At 40.2% G+C, this 18977-nt stretch overlaps 1 protein-coding gene across 2 annotated transcripts in view; it reads right to left on the minus strand.

Annotated features, from left to right (window-relative positions):
• Positions 1-18977, minus strand: part of EDA7 (embryo sac development arrest 7) — a 97822-nt gene that overhangs the window by 12093 nt on the left and 66752 nt on the right. For both annotated transcript variants that reach the window (XM_087674720.1, XM_087674721.1), the window contains 5 exons: positions 5899-5989; positions 5737-5795; positions 5520-5640; positions 5358-5426; positions 5170-5222 (listed from right to left, as the gene is read on the minus strand). In XM_087674720.1, coding sequence (XP_087530846.1) covers positions 5170-5222; positions 5358-5426; positions 5520-5640; positions 5737-5795; positions 5899-5989 — 393 coding nt within the window. The remainder of the gene's footprint in view (positions 1-5169; positions 5223-5357; positions 5427-5519; positions 5641-5736; positions 5796-5898; positions 5990-18977) is intronic.

Here is an 18977-nt window from a genome sequence, read left to right on the forward strand (position 1 = left end):
AAAAACATCAAGGCTATCATAGAATAGCTAGAATTGACTAGTGTTCACAAAGTTCAAAGTTTCTTAAAATTATACTCTTATTATAAGCATAGTTGTCAGATTCAAAAAGTACAATACAGTATGGTACGATAAAAATATGGTACTAAATAGTACCTTAAGATTTTATAAGGTACGGTACGATATTAGTATTAAAAATTTTAACTTAATTATTTTGGACTAAAGATAATAGAATAGATGTTTCAAGTCTAAATAGCAATGCTATTAGAGTATATAATATAAATATTTCAAGGTAACATACCAAAGTCTGATGCTGCATGCACAACATACAATACTACTACCTACAACTTACAATTACATAGGTAGGAGTGATACTCGTACATGAATGATCATACAAATAAGAGAAGTATAGGCTTGAGAGAGAAAAGGTTGAGAGAGAGAGAGAAAAAAAGAAAGAAAGAAAGAGTATATAAATGTCTCTAAAAAACCAATATCGCCTATGAGACCAAAGCAATACATACAATGATAGTGTATTCCTTATCTGGAACAAGAAAATATAATAAAACATGCCTATAAGACTAAAAAGTGAAATAGTGTCCTATAAAAAAAAAACACATTGATAATCTAAAAGTAAAAGTAGAAAAAGAAAACTCTCATCATGAGATGTCTCTCCTCTACAGAGATGTATCTCTGCATGACTGAGGCATCTCAGCATCTGTCTCCTGTGGCACTCAATGATGGCTCTAATTTGTTTGTGGTGTGGATATCTAGGCCTTAGTCTGGGTGGACATGGATGCCTAGACAGACTAAGTGTCACTCCTCTATCCAAAGGGACATCTACAAAAGATGAGGTCCAATGATTATGTACTCCTATAGGCTGTGTGGCAGTAGTAGCGGTATGTGTCATACTCAGCCATGTAGAAAAAGTCAATGACAACTCTTTGTCTGTATGAGCCAAGTAGTTGGTGTCTCCTACTTCATAGAATAGCTGCTTAGCGCCTTTGTAGCTCCAAGAGGAAGAAACCCATGCATTTCTGACCCTCAAACTATATGATTTGTATCAAGGGTCCAAAGCCCTCTCGAAATAGACAATAGCATTTGCCTCATATATCATAATATACCGTGCATCATTAAATGTAGTGTTGCTTATCTCTGGCTCTCTATCGCATAGTGGATATATATATATATATATATATATATATATATGGAAGAGAGAAATAAAAAAGAAAGAAGAAATTAAAAAAGAAAGTTGTAGACTTGAAGAAGAGTGGCCAAAAAGTATCTATTTTTTCGCACTAAATCATATGAATACGTACCGTACCGTACGGATCAATCCATACGATGTAGGAAGACAACCCTACCTACAGGAGATTCATTAAATGGTTTGTCATGGTTATTGGACCATGGTATGATTTGACTAAGAAAGCAGTGGCATTTGGGTGAACCAAACTAGAGAAGGAAGCTTTTGAAGCCCTAAAATTCTATATCAACAAAGGATTTGTTTTGATTATACTGCAATGCTTCAAAAGACTGCATTGGTGTAATCTTAAACCAAGAAGGACATGCAGTTGCTTATGCAAGCAGAAAGTTGCACAATGCAAAAAAGATAGCTACTACCTATGAAAAGGAGTTGATGGCCATAATTTAAGCTTTAAAAGATTGGAGACACTATCGTTTAGGTCAAGAAGGACCACGATAGTTTGAGACATTTTCTCATCTAACCAAAGATTTTTAAGAAGTGTATTGGATGGGACAATTATTTAGCGCAATTTAACTTTGAGATATTGTATATTCCTAGAAAGTAAAACAAGGTAGCTAATGCCCTATTATGAAAACCTCAAATTCAAGCAATGTCCATGATGCATCATACATGTTTCACTAGTATGAGAGACATATATACTTCTAATGAAGACTTTAAAATCATTTGGAAGAGTTTATAGCTTGGTAAAAAGGTAAACCCTTATGCTATCAAAAGATGGATTTCTTTTGATGGAGAACAAAATGTGCATTACTAAAGATTGTAGGCCTAAAGTAATGAAAGAATATTACGCTACTCCTTATATGGCCCATCGCGGTATTTTGGCCATAACCAAGGCACTTGAAATATATTTCCTTTGGCCAAGTCTTCAATGAGACATTGAACAATTTGTTAAAGAATGTTACGTATGCCAAAAGATAAAGTTTGATCGCCACAAGCCAACAGGGCTTTTGCAACCATTACCAATCCAAAGTCAACCTTGGGAAAGCATTGCTATGGATTTTATTTTTAGCTTGCTAAAATCAACAAACAGCCATGATGGCATATGGACTATTATTGATAGGTTCAACAAGTAAACTCATTTCATTTCAATCAAGAAGACTATCAACTCTCAACTCTCAACATATGGCTAGAATATTTATTCAACAAATTTCAAGCATCATGGGTTACCACAATTCATTGTGGATGATAGAGATCCATAAACCACTAGTCTCTTTTGGTGAGCTCTCTTTGAAAATTCAGATATAAAGTTTAATTTCTCTTCCTCTTATCATCTTCAAACTAATGGTCAATAGTCCCAAAAGGATGTTAATAGATCTCTCTCTCTCACCCCGCTACAAAGTATTACTCCACAAAACTATTGGTATGATGATGAGTGTCATGAGGCACAAAGAAGGTTGTAGTGTGAGATAGCTATAGGAGATACTACACATTAGGATGCTCAATTAACCTTTCGGTGCCTAGTGCAAAGAAAGAAACAATCACATTTGGTAAAATTGGAGGCAAAAATATACTAACTATTTTGGGGCAAGACAACAAGAGAGCATGGGAGATGTTTCAAGAAAGATAGTGGAGTACCCCAATCGTAGCATCTAAGGTACAACTATGCCAAAAATCTGTATGATGTAAAAGGTCAATCCCCCTATGTCTCCCCCACATAAGCCCTGCCCATCTTGCAATTCATAATTTTCTATAGGGATGGTGATAGAGGCAATTCATTGATTGCAACACTAGAAGGCACAAGATCATGATGGCTTGGTTGGGAAACATTTTACACATGCATGTGAGATTCTTGCTCCTTTCTTGAGAAACATTTTTTAACGAGCCACGTGTGAGAGCTTTCCGACAAGTTGGATAGAGCATACCATTGTACAACTCTTTAAGAGTAGGAATTATATGGTACCAGAGAACTATAGGGTAATCGTGATAAGCCAACATATATGGCTGCATTTTAGAACATAAGCTTAGTACATGGATAGAGAAACATGGATATAGAGCACAGGGGCAAGCAAGCTTCAAGAGAGAATTCACTATGCTTGGTCATATATTGACCTTTAGAGCTATTATAGAGGAGGGCAAGGGCACATCGGAAAAGGATTTATTGCTGCTTGAGGATTTCTGCAAAGACCACCAGTGTCCCATGCCAGGCTCATGCAACGACTACACTCCAAAGGAGTGACAAGGAGGGTGTGTGCTCCAAGAGGGCTTCTTGATACAGTGGATAGTATCATTGGGACAAAGCAATGGTGACCACTTTCACCTACCCTATTGGATGTTTATATTGATGAGCTCTCAAATTATGTGGATAGATTATGGGAACCAAGTGCAAGCTTCGCAGACATTTTGATACCCATCTTCTTGTATGCAGATGATGTGCTCTTGAGGGCATGTAGAGACACATGGATGCATTGCAAAACCAAGGATGCCATCAAGCATCATTGCCTACATCATATATGACTCCACTCTGGATGCAAGGGATATGAGGTGGAATAACTCACCCCTTTATACTCCATTCCAAAGGACTAGTTGAGCTCCAATGGACACTACATGCTAAAGGTGATCTTCAAATAAAGTTGAGCACTATTAAACATAAGCAATAAGTCCCAAACCAACTCTCAAAATAAAACTATCTAAAAATGAGTATTTCCACCCATATTAATCAAAAGAACAAGGAGAAGTCAACCCAACGAGCTAAACTAGTTGAAAGTGCACTAGCTAACTCCATAACAAGATGATATAGCCATGCTTTTCTCTTGAGACTCCATACAGTGTAGAGGCATCTCAAGACTCAGTTCCAAACTCAGTAAACCAAAAGGTCAATATACATGATAAAGAAGATTAAATGAACTTGTACATAAACACACAAGCATAGTCATTTTAGCTTTAGGTTTTGCTCCGGCTCACTACCAAGGGTACTTGCACAAGTTTTCTAGCTAGCTCTCTGGCCCTGGTGAAACTCACTCACTCTCATTTTCTCTGGCTTGGATCTCTAATAAGCCCATTGTTAAGAACTTTCTCCCTTGAGAACAAGCAACCTAGAAGACTTAGTAACCCCTTGTTTTACTTTTTCTTACGTTTGGGTTCAGCTTTATCACTAGTCTTGTAGCAAAAAAGTCACTTTTGTGGCAATTTTGACCCTCTACAAAAAATTCCATTTCTCATCAATGAGAAAGTTTAAGATGAAATGGCTTTGGGTAAGCGTGTTCAACACAAGATAGCGTTAAATTAAGCTAGGAAATGTATATTTCTATGGTCATCTTTAAGACCATTTTTTGTAAAATTTTTAAAACTTCTAGCATTTTTAATCAAAACCATCTTAATATTTTTTTAATCAGACTAAAACTCTCATGAAAAATAATTTGATATATATAGTATGCATTCTCATCAAGAAAATTTGAATGAGATTAAAACTTTCAACTTGTTTAAGAGCTCTAAATAATATTGTTGAGTGCTGTTTTATTCAATTTTCATGCACTTTAGACAATCCATCTTTTGTAGAAAATGAATTTTCACTTGAAACTTTTTCCAAATATTTTACTCTACTATCTTACAATATTGGGAAAGTCCCATCCAATTTTGCTATCATATAAATGTGCTACTTCAAATATAGTGAAATAAGACCTGAGCCGCTAAAGAGGCTTGCACGCACTTTTGTAGCAGATTACAAGACTAGTGTTATGTGTTTTTTAACTATAGTGTTTTAGGTGAGGTGGATATAACAATGTTTTCTTTCCTAAGGACAAAAACAATGAACATATAACTGGTATCAAGTAGTGCTTAAGATTTCACAAACAATGAGCTGATGCTGCCAATCCAACATATTCATACTAGACAAGCATTGTTCTTTACTGTTGCTAAACAGATCGTTTCTTTCCAAATAAAGACTAACCAAAACAAGGTTGAGATATGCGTACATGTGATCCTTAACATGAATTGGGGCTGACGACCTCAAATCATAGATGAGTACCTGTCATTATTCAAAATACTATGCACTTAAACAAAACACTAAACTGCATTTACAAAGAATAATTATCTGCTAAAAAGCAAAGCAGGTCCATATGCAACATCAGATTACATGTGATAAGTAGCATCTTTGCCTCACCTGGCCTGAACTGGTCCCAACAGCCAAAAGAAGGCCTTCATTTTCGTCAAACCGCAGTGCAGTAATTTCCTGTACACCATATATAGAAAAAAGTTGGCTTCTGATGACAGTTTCTCTAATTTTATGAAAGGCATTACTAGAAAATCAATATCTCCAGTTGACCTCAGTATCATTGCCTGCCAATCCCGCAGCATTGATCCTGCCAACTGGACCTTTTGTTCTCATATCAAAACATTCAAGAGCTCCATCTTCTCCACCACAAGCTAGAAGACCATGAACAGGACTGTAACATGGCCTCAACTTGAGTAACTTGTCAACCAAACCAAGAATGGAGAATGTACTGCTAAGACTTCACAGATGAACTTAGAAAGTCTCAAACCTTCGCCCTAAAACATTGATGGCTGGAGATCGTGTAATGACTGGAGCTAGAAATCGTCCCTATAACAGGAGGTAAACAACACAGCAATGCAGCTTAGAAATAAGCCAACATGGTTACATAGTAAAAATACTTCACAAAAGCCTGAACACAGGCAGGTTTCACCTGCTCAAGGTTTATCCGGTATAGTTCTGGGGATGATGCCGCCAGGAGTAGGTCAGTGGACCAGCAATCATAAGTAAGGTCTCTGCCCATCCTATTAAAACCATCATAAGATCAGCACACTTCAAACTTTGATCAGCAGTCAACCTTCTAGACTTTGGACAAGGCAGATATTGCAGACAGACAATACAGGAAAAAAAGACTTGAGTTTTTAACAGAAGTCTACAATAGCCATGCACCATTTTGCCTCTTACAAAACAATGGCATTTCTCAAATAATGGGTGCTTCTTTATGTAAGCACAACCTTAAAGGAAATAAGGGCAGCATAATCCACCCCTACAACAAAGCATTCATCAAGCACATTTTTGGACCTTTGCTAATATATTTTCTGACTCCTGAGTTTAACAATTGATAGACCTACTAACTTTGATTTACACTTTCCAAGCCTTATTAGTATCACTTCTATGGTGCCACTCAAAATTGTGTACAACTTCAACAAGAGGAAGCCTGGCTCTCAGTCATTAACATAACATAGATTTTCAGGCAGAAAAAACTTGGGCGAGCCAATGATCTAATCAAAAAAATTCAGCGTGGGATTTTGCACATACTTCGGGCAAGGAAAATTTGCCATTTTCATCTCCTCTGCAATTCAGACTGCATGCAAGCTATGCGAGCCATTTTGGGCTGAGAGAATGCTAACACTATGCGAGGGCATTATCATGGCCATTAATGAAGCTTTTGCTGCTCAGAACAGCAGAGTTCTGCTGATTTGGATTAGGAAAACTGTTGTGCACCATCTCTTTGTTGGGTTTCACTCACGCCTACGCTCATAGAGGAGTATTGGTGATCAGTAGGACATTGGGGCACTTTTTACTCTCGGTATGAGAGGTTTTTTCCCCCAAACTTATTCTCTTCTTTCATATGTGCATATGTTACACACTTACGGGCACTTATCATGCTCACGTGTGAACACCCCCTACAACCCTAAGGTTTAAGGGTTGTACTATGTACTCAGTTTACACTCTTTCAATCTATTGCATTGGGTGTCATGCTTCACTCTACACACTGTCTACTGCACTCTCAACTGAGCTTCGATCCTCTCACATTTGGTATCAGAGCTGAGTCAGCTCAGTTCAGCTCTGTTCAGCCTTCAGGAGTGCCCGCAAGCTCCAGAGGTCTGCAGCTCGACCTGCTCCGCTCTCAGCACCTGCAGCATGCTGCCCTGTGGTGCTCTTCCTGGAGCCTCCCAGCCAGCGGCAGCAGTCCTTCCCACTCTGCCCCCCTGGACTGCCTGCGCCCCCCCAAACTGCCTGCATCGCCAATCAACCAGGGAGTCCGCCCGCCAGCCTGCCCGTACATGCAGTGGTCCTGAGCAGCGCTTTCCTGCGCCACCTGTCCGCCTGGGAGCCCGCCTGACTGTCCTGCGCCCTTGCCAGTCTGCTGCGCCACTCCAGTCACCTGTGCCTGCTCACCTGTCTTCCAGCGCCCCTATGGCGCTGTGCTTCCCCAGTGCCAACACCCCACCCTGGTCTGCCATGCCCACAACGCCCCCTATGACATGGAAGCCGCCATTTGTGCCCACTGACGATGCAGCAGCTCAACACGCCTGCCACCAACAGCTGTGACAGCTCCTGACTGTCAAGTTCAGGGTAAAAAGACATTTTTTAATCAATTTTTTATTTCAAATCTTATTCACATGAAAGCATTGTGCTTGGGCAGCACATCTCTGCATTTACAAGTGTCTAGGACACATTTCACCCAGAGATTTTGTGAAATTTGGGGGCTTTTGACCTCTGTGAAGACATTGGCAAATGTATTACAGTCTCAGTCTAAAATAGACTTTTTTTTAACAATTTTAGGGCTTTTGTTCATACAGTGTTGTAGAGCATTGAATGCACCTTGGACTGCATACATTACCAATAGTTTTGACAGAGTGTAACCCAGTGTACTAATTGCAGCCAGCTATTTACTGTAATTTCTGGAAATTTTGAAAATTTCCAAGTTGGTCTAGCTTGAACATTGCTCTTTGGCTTCTTTTGGCATTGATTATCATGGCATTTGTATCCAAGGAGGATAGATTGGATGGTAACAACTACTCACTTTGGTCCTTCATGATGAAGAATGTGTTGGTTGCGAAAAATCTTTGGGACCATGTCAGCAGAGAAGATGTTAGGCCTGGAGTTGTGGCTCCTGTTGCTCCTCCAAGAGGATGTGGACAACCGGCTCAAAAAGCATGGGATACACATGATGCACAGGCTTTGTTGCTAATTGCATTGGCAATTTAGCGGTCCATCATCCCTCACATTCAATTTGCAACTTCTTCACGAGAAGCTTGGCTAACTTTGGGACAGATGTTTGCTGGTAAGAATGAGATCCGCATCTCTTTCTTAAAGAAACAGCTTGAGAAATTGAAGATGGATGAGGGTGATTCTCTGCAGGATCACTTGAACAAAATTCAAGACTTGCGTGAGCAACTTATGAATGTCGATAAGTATTACTCAAATGCACAGCTGATATCTATTACATTGAACTCATTACCTCCTTCATACTTGCCTTTTCATATAGTTGTAACCAGCCTTCCTCCTCGGATAGGGTGGTAAACCCTTGATAACAACTTAATTACAGCAACAAACAATAAATGCAAATCTGAAAATACAAATTTACCTATTGATCTTGGACAATCACGCCCGATTGGCCCCAAAATTTGGTGCCCCTTTCGGTATTTCTTTAGCTCAATTCAAGAAAAAGTTGATTTACAATGGGATTGTCCCGAGACCCTTCGCAATCCAAACTCCCCTTGCTGTCCAAAGTGACAACAAGTCTTCAATCTATTTTGCCCCTTGATTCAGACACTTAATTGGCCTTCACCCGCTTTGATGGAGATGGAAAATGCCCCAAATTCAATTCTTTGCTGGTCCCTCCACTTGAATAGGCTAAAAACAACTCAACCCTATTGAATCCAAGTCTTACAGCTTCCAATTTCTGGCACACTTCCCGAGGCTACTGCTGAACCCTAATTTTTGCTACAGATTAGACTTTACAACAGAGAAATTTGCAATTTCTCAATCTCCAAGGGTCCAAATGCTGAGATCTTCAGAGCAAGGCTGTGAAATGGCTAGGAGATGAGAGAGAAAGCTGTAGAGAGAGAAAATTCAAAGTTTTGTCGCGAAGAATGACTGAAAATCAGTCAAATGCAACTGCTCCCCTACCACAACAGCTTGTAGATGCAAAGAACTGAAGAAAATCAATCATTTACTGCTACTGCCTTGTCTCAACAGCCTGTAGATGCTGTCACCTGCTGTTGATTGGTCTTCTCCTATCCCTGACTACCTCAAAGGTCCTCCAATGGCTGAAAATCAAACCAGCAACATCTCTTCCCTCTCTCTTGCAGGCTAAATACACTAAAAATGCATCTCTAGCCTCTAAAGACGTTTTTTAGTCTTGCATGGGCATTTTTTTACAAGCGGCAACCTTCCCAAATGGTTTTTCCAGCATTAGCCATAATTAAATATTAATTTTCAGTCTTTAAATACTGAAAATTAATCTAATAATTATTTCAATGCCCTGAAAAATAATCTGACTCACCAATAATTAAATTGGCTAGGTAACTTCCCTTCCCGAGTGTCTCTGTGCCATCTTTGACTATCAGATTGGCATTAGGTACCATTAAACATCACTTCTCTAGCGTCACCAACTAACACTTATGGCCAAATGAATGACCTAGGCCAACAATTGGCACTAGATACCACCAAGTACCTATGCGACATAACTTATAGCAACTTTTGCCTTTGACATCCCGTGATTTCCTAGGGACCCAAGCTCGTAAATTTACTATAATCCCAGTTATACCTCACATGTGCAACATTTACTTAATCATGTGATTAAAAGTTAATCCACATGTTAAGTGAGGTTTCAAAAATACATGTCCTCATAACAACAGCCCTAAATCTCACCATGAGGATTGCCCCACAGCCGATTACTTTTCTTCAATTAGCCAATTTGCTTCTAGAGAAGACGCAAACAATAAGAAATAGTGATGTGATGTCATAGCCTCTAAGCAAGCTTTTATGGCAAGACAGAAGGGCAAAAGCAGCCAAGTAAAGAATGCTCCACAGTATTGTCCTACCACCAGTTATGTGGCAGACATCTTCACCAAAGCTTTTCCTCGTGACAAATTTGAAGCATTTCGCAATGCTTTAAATTTGATCTCCTTTGGTGGCGGATGATCCTTGTACTTTTCATCACTCTTTACTCCAGGGGGTTTTGTTGGATTTCACTCACGCCTACGCTCACAGAGGAGTGTCGGTGATCAATAGGACACTGGGGCACTTTTTACTCTTGGTATGAGAGGTTTTTTCCCCTTGACTTATTCTCTTCTTTCGTATGTGCATATGTTACATACTTACGGGCACTTATCATGTTCGGGTGTGAACACCCCCTACAACCCTAAGGTTTAAGGGTTGTACTTTGTACTTTCAGTTTACACTCTTTTAGTCTATTGCATTGGATATCGTACTTCACTCTACACACTGTCTACTGCACTCCCAACTAAGCTTCAATCCTCTCAGCCTCTCACACTCTTCTAGCTATGTTTTGCCAATTGGGTCACCGCAATGCACTCTCCCCCCCTCCCCCTCCCCCTCCCTCCCTAATATAGCACTGTGCATGCCAAATCAGGGCTGCTTAGCATTGCATGTTGCAGTAAACACACCTATTTGTGGGTGAAAATCAAATCAAGAAGAGATTGGATCAGTTTGCTGCTGTGCATGGGCTCAAAGTTGGGAATTCGGGCATACATGGAGTGTTTACAATCATGGAATTCCGTGTTGGTGCTTCGTAGAATGTGTGAGAAATTTTGTCATTGGTGAGAGCAACAGTAAGCAAAGGCACTAAGGCAAGGTGGACTGAATAGGAGGAGCATGCACTGTAGATTTTTTTGGCAAAATAGGGACTACTTTGCTGCTGTAGAATTTATGGTCTATCAGCCATGAGCACTAATCAGCTGACTCGCTGAGCACTCAAATTTTGCACTCAGATTTGAGGGCTCTTCATTACATTAAAAAACTGCAATGGGCACAAAGGTTTGTGGCCGATTGGTGTGGTTTCATCAGTGTGGGAACATGTATTTGTGAGTCTACTGTTTGCTGAATTCCTATTTGGATTTATTCAGCTTAAAAGTTTATGTTCTAATGGCCTCTTCTTCATCGAAGCCATGCTTCTGAAGAACCTCGAAGCATTGAGAAAACTAAGATGCATTGACAGAGACGTGTCTAAATAGGCTGTGCTAAGTCAAGGCATTGCCTAAATAGACTGCAGCAATCAAACCACCCCTAGTATGTTAAGCTAGTTGACCTATGTCTGGGACCTTGGCTGACCTATGTCTAGGACCTTGGACGATTGGGCTGGTCCACTTGCCCAAAATATGAGCACCCAAAATCATAGTTGTCAGGTACGAAAAGTACGGTACAGTAAGGTACGATAAAATACGGTACTAAATGGTACCTTAAGATTTTATAAGGTACGGTACGATATTAGTACAAAAAAAAAATTAACTTCATTATCTTGAACTAGAGATAATAGAACATATGTTTAAAGTTTAAATAGCAATGCTATTGAAGTATATAAGATGAATACTTGAGGGTAACACGCCAAAACCTCTATGGCATATGCCGCATGCGCAACATGCGCTACAACTTACAAGTACATACATAGGAGTGGATACATCATACATGAATGATCATACAAATAAGAGGCATGTATGGTTGAGAGAGAGAAGGTTGAGAGAGAGAGAGAGAGAGAGAGAGAGAGAGAGATGAAATGACATGAGATACTTTATTAACGTCTACAAGAGGCCAAAATGACCTGTGAGACCAACAATTACCAAACAAACCACCAAAGGTTTTGGTAAAAGATTTATGAATTTTGTTATGGTTTTGTTTGGCATTGCTAAGGCTAAAGTAGCTACCGATGGCACATTCACTAATTTGTGTACTCTCAGAAGGTACATTAGGCCAAGCTATCCTCTGGCCTAGTTTTATTAGCAATGTGTACTAATGCTTTGGGTTGAGTGGTGCAAAATGAGCTGTGAACAAAGGTAAAATCAATAGGATTAAGCTACTTGATGGTTCTCAAATGGTGCTGAATTTATTTATTGATGACACTAACATATTGTGAAAAATGATGGGACATCAATTAGAAACGTTTGGAACTGCTTGAAAACCTTATGTATGGCCTTTGGCTCTAGGATAAATCATAACAAAACATGTATGAGGAGTCTAATCAAGCTTCCATCCCCTTTCTTGGTTGATCAATCAAAGCTACAAAATCACCACCACCATCACCACAACAACAATCAACAACCCAAACCACCAACAACAACAACAACCATGCCACCAAAAAAAAAGAAAAAAAGAAAAAAAAAGGTGCTTTTTTGTACGAATTCGTACGGTACGGTACGGTACGAACCGTATAGCACGAACCAGTTCGTACTACGTACGAGTGCAACTATGCCCAAAATGAAGCCAGATAAAAACTCTCAGCGCTCTATGTGTGTGTGTGTGTGAGCAATGCTAGAGGCAGAACTTTCAGAGTGAGATGCCTAGGAGGACTTTCAGACATGGTCTCCAGCACCATTGGATTGAAGCATGGGTGTCCTCTCTCCCCCACACTATTTGGTCTCTACATTGACGAGATAGAAGATCACACCACATGCGGCAACAGCGTAAAGATAGCAACTATACTTGTCTCCATTATGCTTTATGCTAACGATATTGTTTTGATCTCTAAATTGCAAGAAGGTCTACAACATCTTCATGCCCTTCATGACTTCTGTACGCAGCCCAAACTAATGGTTAATCTTGGAAAAACCAAGATCTTGATCTTCCACAATCAGCCCCAGTGAGGAGAAGATCAGCCTTCACCCTAGGAGCTGGACAAGTGGAGGTTGTAGACTTATACATTTACTTAGGGATAACTTTCACTACATCTACAAGGAGATTTACATTGGCACAGGTAGACAGAGACCAACTCACATGAGGATATGCAGCATTCGCCATGATGGAGAGATAGTGTCACCAAGCACACTTCCAAGAGCCTCACACATGGAGAGGGCTATTTGACACACTAGTCACACCAGCCATGATATTTAGTGAACCTATTTGGACCCCTTGCCTGGCTACATACCTAAGGACACAAATCAAGAGACCACAAATCATTATGCTCTCATGGACTATCCGCAGCAAACCATTAGCAACATAAGATTGTTAGAGCTGAGTTCGCTATACCCCCCATGTGATGGAGGAGGGCCTTCAAGGCCTCTGGCAACTAGCTCAAGCAAGGCAAGAGACAGGTTGAGTAGTGGCTTATAGGATCGACATGGCCTACTTGTGCTTTGTCTTGAGAGGGAGGAGAGTGTAAGAGTGTGAGAGTAAGTTATTGAGCTAAAAATGCATTAGCTTGAATTAAACAGCCCTAAAACATGCTTAACTAATGAAGCAAACCTTTTATTTTGAAAAGAAACCTGATCCTAGAGAGAGATTGTGTCCCACATGCAAAAGCCTAATTTGGATGCCCCCAACTTTCAATAAATAGGCTTGCAGCCCACCACTCTCCCTTAATCTCGTTTATATAGATTTCAGGTCTTTCAACTTGTTGCCCACACCCTGAAGGCAGAGGACATCGCGGTCCAAGCTGGCCATTGCTGTCTACAACAATCTAGCCATAGTTGTCAGGTACGAAAGGTACAATACGATATGGTACGATAAAATACAGTACTAAATGGTACCTTAAGATTTTATAAGGTACCGTATGATATTAGTACGAAAAAAGATAACTTGATTATTTTGGACTAAAGATAATAGAATAGATATTTCAAGTCAAAATAGCAATGCTATTAGAGTATATAAGATGAGTACTTGAGGGTAACATGCCAAAAACTAATGTTGCATGCGTAACATGCGCTACTGCTACCTACAACTTATAACTACATAGATGGGAGTGGATACAGCTAGGAGGGCCTTCAAGGCCTCTAGGCAACTAGCTCAAGCAAGGCAAGAGACTTCATGGTATGCACAGGTTGAGTAGTGGCTTATAGGATCGACATGGCCTGCTTGTGCTTTGTCTTCAGAGGGAGGGAGAGTAAGAGTGTGAGAGTACGGTATTGAGCTAAAAATGCATTAGCTTGACTTAAACAGCCCCAAAACATGTTTAATTAATGAAGCAAACCTTTTATTTTAAAAAGAAACGTGATCCTAGAGAGATTGTGTCCCACATGCAAAAGCCTAATATGGGTGCCCCAAACTTTCAATAAATAGGCTTGCAGCCCACCACTCTCCCTTAATCTCGTTTATACAAATTTCATGTCTTTCAGCTTGCTGCCTACACCCCGAAGGCGGAGGACATCGTGGTCCAAGCTAGCCATTGCTGTCTACAACAATCTAGCCATAGTTTTCAAGTGCGAAAGGTACAATACGATACGGTACGATAAAATACGGTACTAAATGGTACCTTAAGATTTTATAAGGTACCATACAATATTAGTAATAAAAAAAAAAACTTGATTATTTTGGACTAAAGATAATAGAATAGATATTTCAAGTCTAAATAGCAATGCTATTAGAGAATATAAGATGAGCACTTGAGGGTGACATGCCAAAACCTAATGTTGCATACGCAACATGCGCTACTGCTACCTACAATTTATAACTACATAGATGGGAGTGGATACATCATACATGCATGATCATACAAATAAGAGAAGTGTGGGCTTGAGAAAGAGAAGGTTGAGAGAAATTGTTTGAATCTCAAATAACCTAATCTCATAGGAGAATCATATTAATACAAGGAGCATTTAGCTCATTCCAAAGTGCAGTTCGAATGGGAAAGATGTATCCATTAAGTTGGTACCTTATGGTACTAATACGTAAGGTACAGTACCTAAAGTATCGTATAGTATTAAACCTTTCGTACGTGATACTAGTGCAACTATGGTTGAGAGAGAGAAAAAGGATAGAGAGAGAGAGAGAAAGACAAGGTTGAGAGACAGAGAGAGAGAGACTTGGGGGAAAAGAAAGAAAGAACTAGAAGAAAAAAAAAAGAAAGGAGAAAGAAAAAAAGAAAGTTGTAGACTTAAAGGAGAGTGGCCCAAAAGTGCCCATTTTTTCGTACTAAATCATACAAATACGTACCGTATGGATCTGTTCGTATTACGTACGGAGACAACCCTGAATCTAGCACCTGTTTCCAACCTATCACACACTATTTGAAGCTGATTTCCGCTTGTTGTCTACTGCTGCTGGTTCTTCTCAGCTACCACTTGTGTTTTTAGTCTTTCTCTCTCCTCACCTGCGTTTTTAATTTTTCTCTCTCCGACAACTGTTGCCTAGCCTAAACAGGCTGTGTTTCATTGCTTTCTCTCTCCTCACCTGGCTTTTTAGTCTTTCTCTCTCCTGCACTACCATCTGCATCAAATCCAACCTTCCTTCGCTGCATTTGCTAGTGTTCGACATCCAAAGACTGCCTTGCTGTGTTTCGGGATCTGTTTGGAAGCATCTTGTCACATGGTATCAAAGCCAAGTTCTCTTTGAGAAACCTTGGACTTGATCGAAGATCTCATTCGTAGAAGCAAGAACAATAGAACGTTCGGATGACTTCGAACACCGACACACTGCTCTAGACTCCACATCCAAGCATGTCAATAAACGAGTAGGAGTAGGCCTCCCAACTTGCCCTTAGTAGCTCTAGCATGAGTGGAGAAACTTCGGACTACCATGGAGTCCATGGACCGTATGAGATTTCAACCGTTGAGTACGATCTTATCCTTATGCATAGGACTCAGCAGCAGATTCGCAGCAAAGAACTATTGACCATGCACGACGGAATCTCCACTTCGGACTGGCCATCCGCAAGTGGGAACTAGCACGGATTGCATACCACTTCATCTTATTTCTTTTCCCTAGTGTTAAGTATGCACAATCTTGTTTCTGATTCTATGGTATCTGATTCTTCTATTTCTCATGGTTCGGGAGATCCTCTTAAAGAAGCAATAATACATAACATCTTTTGGTTTGGAAGTAATGAGAAAGATAGATATTTCTTTGAGAACTCCAGACAAGGTAAGAAAAAGAAACAAGAACTCGTAAGTATGCCTTCTCTTCCTTTTCTTTCAAATAATTTTGTTTCTCATGGTCATACTAGAGTAGGTACATCTCATTTTGTTGCATTTAATGGACAAAAGGAACCAATGATCTTTCCCACATCTTCACCCATCACAAATCCATTTGGGCTCCCACCCATCCCTTCCTTATCTTCCGCTGCACATTCCTTTCAACCTCCATTAAGTGCACCTATGTATTCACCACACACCACACCGAGGGATCCTCCCTTAGGCACATCTTTTAGGACTCCTTTCTCCTATTCAAGTGGTGTATTCGTGATGGGAGATCATCCTCTCACACACACTTTCGAGTTTTCCCCCTCTAAGGAAATCTTGGAGTGTGGATCATTTGGTACCACACTTTGCCTCTATGGCTTTACCTAGTGGACCACTTAGTCATTCTGTTGTGCCCCAACCGACTATTAGACAGGGCTACCATGTCCAAGTGCCTCCACCTCCACCTTAGGCACCTTATGGAAACACTTTTGTTCCAGTGCCTCCATAGCAATCGACACTCTTTGGACATCAACAACCAATTTCTACCTATCCTACTTCTTATCCCTCCCTTATCCTCCACCATCTTATCCACCACCACATCACACTTATCCACATCCAGTGACACCTCATGGTTCTAGCTCCTCATCTACCAAGAACTCAAAAAATAACAAAACGCACTTCAACGGGTTTAACTGTACCACTTGGTCCAATAGGGTTTGGAACCCCAACTTGATCCCACACTTGTTCCATACGGGGTCATCCGCTCATGGAAGGCTCATAATGCCTCCACTATAGTTGAGCTGATACAAGGCTTACTACCTAAGTTTCATTCTCAGCTTTAAAATTTTGACTTAGCATTAGAGCGTTGGGCACACTTGACTCACCGCTATGCAGATCGGGATAGGACCCATCGCATTAATCTTAACCATGAGCCACCATTAATGATAAGGATGACCTTAAGGTCAAATATCTGTGTATCAACGACTTCTTAGTGAGTTCTCTACGATGGGGGCTCCTAAGTTCCCTAATGACCACATCACGTTGTTCCTGTAGAGACTAGGAGGCACAAAGATCGAGACAGTCAGTGTTCGTTACATGCAACGAGACAAAGAGAGAGAGAGAGCAGAGTAGAGAGTGTGTACGATTAGTGGGTACAATGATGAGAGTATCTCTTTAGGTTTTTAGATAGATGTATATGTGTAAGAACAAGTGCTAAGGGTGTGTTCACACCCGAGCACATTAAAAGGCACGAGGGCCTTTATTCCCAACAACCTTCCACCTAAAGGCAATGTGCCTTGAGAGGAGAAAAGAATCAGCTAAGTCTAGGTATGTACAAAGCTGAAATACATATATCTATCCAACTCCCATCATCTGTCGGCAATGAGCAAACCGCTCTGCTGGAAGACCCTTTGTGAGAAGGTCTACAAGTTTATCATCTGTATGCACTCTGACAAGCTCAATGCTCTTGTTGTCAAGTACATCTCTAATGAAGTGGTACTTCACTTGTATGTGCTTCGTCTTTGCATAAAAGACAGGATTCCGTGCTAATATGATAGCACTCTGACTATCATAATGGAGAACATAGTAGCCAAAAATGTTTGAAACGTCTAGAAACGAAATGTTAGAAACGTGTTTCATAAGTTTCTTTCCAAAAGGGGTAAAATAAGAAACGCGAGATTTTTTTATAAAGGGTTTTTTAATAGTTTTAAACTAGGAAAAGATGTTTTAAACCTCCATGGAACTTTCTCTTAAACAAAAACAAGTGAATTGAGCAAAAGTGATAAAACATGAAACAATATAGTCAATTCAGAAAAACACGTTACACATCCATGATCCATAATCAATTGTTGACTATTGTCAAAGATTAATCTTTGAATAAGCTATACTATAATCAAACCTTAAACATCATGATCATTAATTCATACATATCACATAACGAAAATTGGAAGACATTTTACATAGCCCATGTGCAAATAGCAATGTAAAATGGGTGAAGCTGCAATATCATGATTCTCATTTCAAAACAAGTTACAAAATGACAAAATGTCAAAATCCAAAATAAATCATGATACATCATAGATAACTCATAAATGAAACTAGAGTCATATAATGCATTGTCCAACAATAATGGTCCATGGACATTACATTGACTAAGTGGAAATCCAAAAAAGGTAAGACTCTAGAGTCTAATCCAAAATCATGAACCCTCATGAGTTATGACTCATGAGTCACTATCATCACCATCGCTGCCATTATCATCCCCATGCTCATCCTCCTCACTCACACTCCAATCATCCTCTGTGTCATTTATGACACTAGCTCGAGCACTAACTGCTACCATCCTACTGGAACCTTCTGTTGGAATTGATGCATCAACACCCTTGGCCCTAGATCTTGTTTGATGTAGAAGCTGTGATCTCTCTACTGTAAGTAAGGCCCACACCTCATCATCCACATGTGTAGGATGCACCAATTCTTCTAAGAGAATTTCGACCTTGAAGGAGTTGGGGCTAATCTCATTTGGTCCCTTGCAATTCTGTCTTTTGCGTAGGACTATTGACAGGGCAAAAGCGGGTAGGTGCAAAAGCGAACAAGCAGAGAAGCTAGAGTAGGAGTTGGAACTATTGATGGTCAACAGGGCAGAAGTGGCCAATCGACAGGCCAACAGGCACACAAGCGGACATGCGGAGGAGGTGGCATGGGACTTGTTGAGAAGCCCTTCACCCGCAATTTGCGTTTTGCGTTTAGGATTTGCAGCCCCAAAAAGGGGCACCACCCTAGACTGACTGTGCCTATTTATAGGCCACTCTTTCGCTCATTCTTTACGGCTGATTCATTCAGTCCGTCACCTCTTCTCTCCAATCTCTCCACTGCCCTCACACCCCTTCAGAAGGACATTGTGGTTCGTGGTTCGTGGTTGTCTTCATCATCT

The sequence above is a fragment of the Lygodium microphyllum genome, chromosome 3, assembly GCF_053477565.2.
Source record: "Lygodium microphyllum isolate KBCC chromosome 3, Lygodium_microphyllum_v1.1.10, whole genome shotgun sequence".
Lineage (NCBI taxonomy): Eukaryota > Viridiplantae > Streptophyta > Polypodiopsida > Schizaeales > Lygodiaceae > Lygodium > Lygodium microphyllum.